Source organism: Penaeus japonicus, unplaced genomic scaffold, assembly GCF_977035675.1.
Source record: "Penaeus japonicus unplaced genomic scaffold, GWHDUDI00000001_assembly GWHDUDI00000036, whole genome shotgun sequence".
NCBI lineage: Eukaryota > Metazoa > Arthropoda > Malacostraca > Decapoda > Penaeidae > Penaeus > Penaeus japonicus.
This window is the reverse complement of record NW_028234438.1, coordinates 9670875-9674326: the sequence shown is the minus strand read 5'-3', so window position 1 is coordinate 9674326 and position 3452 is coordinate 9670875. Positions and strand designations below refer to the sequence as shown.

The 3452-nt window shown below is 39.7% G+C and overlaps 1 protein-coding gene across 1 annotated transcript in view; it reads right to left on the bottom strand.

The window, feature by feature from the left end:
* Positions 1-2209, bottom strand: part of LOC147467401 (uncharacterized) — a 4743-nt gene extending 2534 nt beyond the window's left edge. Inside the window, exons 1-3 of the mRNA XM_086531751.1 lie at positions 2156-2209; positions 468-573; positions 190-310 (exon numbers count right to left, since the gene is read on the bottom strand). Of these exons, the coding sequence (XP_086387877.1) occupies positions 190-310; positions 468-568 (222 nt within the window). The 5' untranslated portion in view covers positions 569-573; positions 2156-2209. The remainder of the gene's footprint in view (positions 1-189; positions 311-467; positions 574-2155) is intronic.
* Positions 2210-3452: the final 1243 nt, after the last annotated feature.

The following is a 3452-nucleotide window of genomic DNA, read 5'->3' as shown; positions in this document are numbered from 1 at the left end:
AACCTTAAAAAAAACGTGTCAGAAACCACATGAAAATATCATCATACCATTAACATTTATCCCTATTATTATTATCGTTTCATCCGTTATTATACGATCATTATTACAGATCATTATCACTGTTATCATTTCATCGCTATTATTACAATTTTCTCGAGAGATTCAAGGTAGACAAGGTCGACGACATACCTTATCCTTGACGTCGCCAGCCACTTCCGAGGGCGACTTGTGAGGGAGTTCCTTGGTGAAGTAGTCGGTCACCGGACGGAAGAAGCTCTTAATGGCAGTCCAAGTTTTGGATCCCGTGTTCCTGAAGATGGAAGAAGGGCGGTAAAAATCTCACAAACCATCAAAAATTCGTCAACGTGTAATCAAACATATCTAAAAATTAACCTGATTATAAAAAATAAATAATAAAATAAAAGATAATAATAATAATAATAATAATAATAATAAAGGATACTTACTCTGAAGGTTCAAATTCAGGGCCGAGTGGGACAGCGCCTGCCACAGAAGCGGCAAACACCACAGCCACAGACAGCGCCAACAGAAGTGTCCACGAACGCATTTTGTCTGTTAAAGAGAGAGAAATAACTTATTTCTGATTGGCATTGTTTCTTACGGATTATTTTCGTTTTCAGTATGTATTTTTTCATTTATTTTTGCCCTTTGTCTATCTGTGCGATAGTCTGTCTCTGAGTGAGTGAGTGAATGTATGTGTGTAAGTGTGTGTGTGTGTGTGTGTGTGTGTGTGTGTGTGTGTGTGTGTGTGTGTGTGTGTGTGTGTGTGTATGTTTGTGTGTGTGTGTATATGTTTGTGTGTGTGTGTGTCAATGTGTGTGTGTGTGTGTGTGTGCGAGTGTGAGTGCGAGTGTGAGTATGAATGTGTGTATGTGTGTCTGTATGTAAATGTGAGTGTGAGTGTGAATATGTGTATGTGTGTGTGTGTGTATTTTTGTGTGTGTATGTGTGTGTGTGTGTATGTTTGTGTGTGTGTGTGTGTATGTTTGTGTGTGTGTGTATATGTTTGTGTGTATGTGTGTCAATGTGTGTGTGTGTGTGTGTGTGTTTTATTCAATCAACATCTTAATGAAACATTAAATATTCAATAAAAATCATGACAACATACTGACATAAAAAAAAAGAAAATCAAACACAGCTGATACACCAGTGCAAGCACGGCCCCGCACGCATGGTCCACATAGTCAAAAGGCTAGAGTGTCACGTTCCAGCTGCAGAAGCAGGTTAGAAAAAGCGAGCAATGAACACATTTAAACATTTGGCCAGGCAGCTAACGGCGCAGTGACCTGATGTGGTTGGAGAGAGAGAGAGAGAGAGAGAGAGAGAGAGAGAGAGAGAGAGAGAGAGAGAGAGAGAGAGAGAGAGAGAGAGAGAGAGAGAGAGAGAGAGAGAGAGAGAGAGAGAGAGAGAGAGAGGGGGGGGGGGGCAGAGAGAAGGCTGAGGGATCTGAAGCAGAATGGCACTGAGATGAATGGAGAGAGAGAGAGATGGAGCGAGAAAGAGAAACTCAAAATGAAAGATGAACCAATAGAAAGAAGATAAGAGCGAAGAAGTATGGTAGTTTAGTGTTAAGATATTTTGTAGAGATGTAACAGATTAGATAGAGTGGAGATCCCACCATAGAGACTAAGAGCTCCCCCCCCCCCCCCCCCCCCCCCCGCCATACACACACACAAACTTTTGATATCAAACCCAAGAGAAACTCAGCTGTTCCACTTAAACAAAAGGAAACACCAACACAGGATTCACTCTGATAGGTCTATGTTAACTTTCCCTCCCTGTATTCCCATAGACATAAAGTACTGACAAAGTAAAAAATCATCATATATCTATTGGTTAAACAATATCACCATAATGAGAAACAATTGGTTTTAAAAAGTCTGAATTATTCTAATAACACGTTATAACTGTGGGATTACATCATGATTATATGATAATAGAAGAAAGATAACATGCATGAAATTAATAAAATGCCCCGCAATTCGTTAGTTTTCATTAGTTTCTCCTAAAACAAATCTGTTATTATCTAAAATACTGAAAGTATGAAAATGAAAGAATATACATTCAATGCAGCCAATAGCATTAAAAACTTGAAGCCTGAAACACAGAAGTATTATACGGTATTTCAAATTACCTGTTATTGACGTTAAAGTTGACCGACGAAAATGGTACAACAACTCTGGAGTGATCTTGAGAACTGACGTTTTGTGACCCGAGTGTGTGTTTATATCTTAATATTTTATCTAATTATCCTAAATATCTATCTCCATATCTCCTCTATCTCCCCTGCCCCCCCTCCCGCCACCCCCAGCAGATGATGATTCATCGTACTCTCACAACTCCATTCACCTTAACTCACTACTTCAGCTTAACTTCGCGAGGGTTATATTTCGCGTTCTTAACCGAATCTTTCCACTTTGTATATTTTCTATTGTCTGAATAAAATTAGGATGTAAGAATGTTTATCAATTTTATAAAATATGGGAAATATACTACTTCTAATCGTATTACATGAAGAATAACGAATATCACGTGAAAATCGCGTTCTCGGAAATTCGGATGAGAACAATAATGACGTCAGAGATTTTCTAGGCTGTGATTGGTCAGCGTGTACAACTCGCTCCGGATATGAATATAGCTTCTGGTAACTCTTAATTGTTGTTGTTGTCGATTTTTTTTTTATGGACTATTGGTGAATGGAGTATTAGTCATCTGATTTTTTATCTCTATCTCTACGCTAAAGCTGAGTGAGAAAGGAATGTGCCTAGTTGCTAACCTTGCACGGGTCAGCTGACTTGTGACTAACCCACGAGTTAAACTTACAGGATGTTCTTTGAATGAAGCACTCGATGCGCGGTTGTAATCCGGAATATTCACCGGGTTTCATTCTTTGGAAATTCTTGGTAATGGCAGGGTACGACTATTTTTTTTGAAGAATGACTATACTTTATTCTTATTAACACACTTTCTCTATCTCTATGTTTCTACCGGCCTCTTTTCGACTCGTTCTCTTTTCTCTCTCTCTCTCTTTTAATCTTTTTGACTATTTCTCCATTCACCTCTCCCACCTTTCTCTGCTTTTTTTTTCTTCTTCTCTGCCTTTTTTCCCTTCACTCATCGTTCGCCTTCTTTCTTTTCTTCGTTATTCTCTCTCTCTCTCTCTCTCTCTCATCTCCTCTCTCTCTCTCTCTATCCCTCTTCTCTCTCTCTTCTCTCCTCTCTTCCTCTCTTCTCACTCCCTCGCCCTCTCAATCTCACATCTATCTCCTCTCTCTCTCTTCTTCTCTCTTTCGTTCACACTCTCTCTTTCTCTTCCTCTCTCCTCTCTCTCTCTCCCTCCTCTCCTCTCCTTTCTCTACTCTCTACCTCTCCTCTCTCTCTCTCTCCCTATCTCGTCTCTCTCTCTCTCTCTCTTCTCTCCCTCTCTCGTC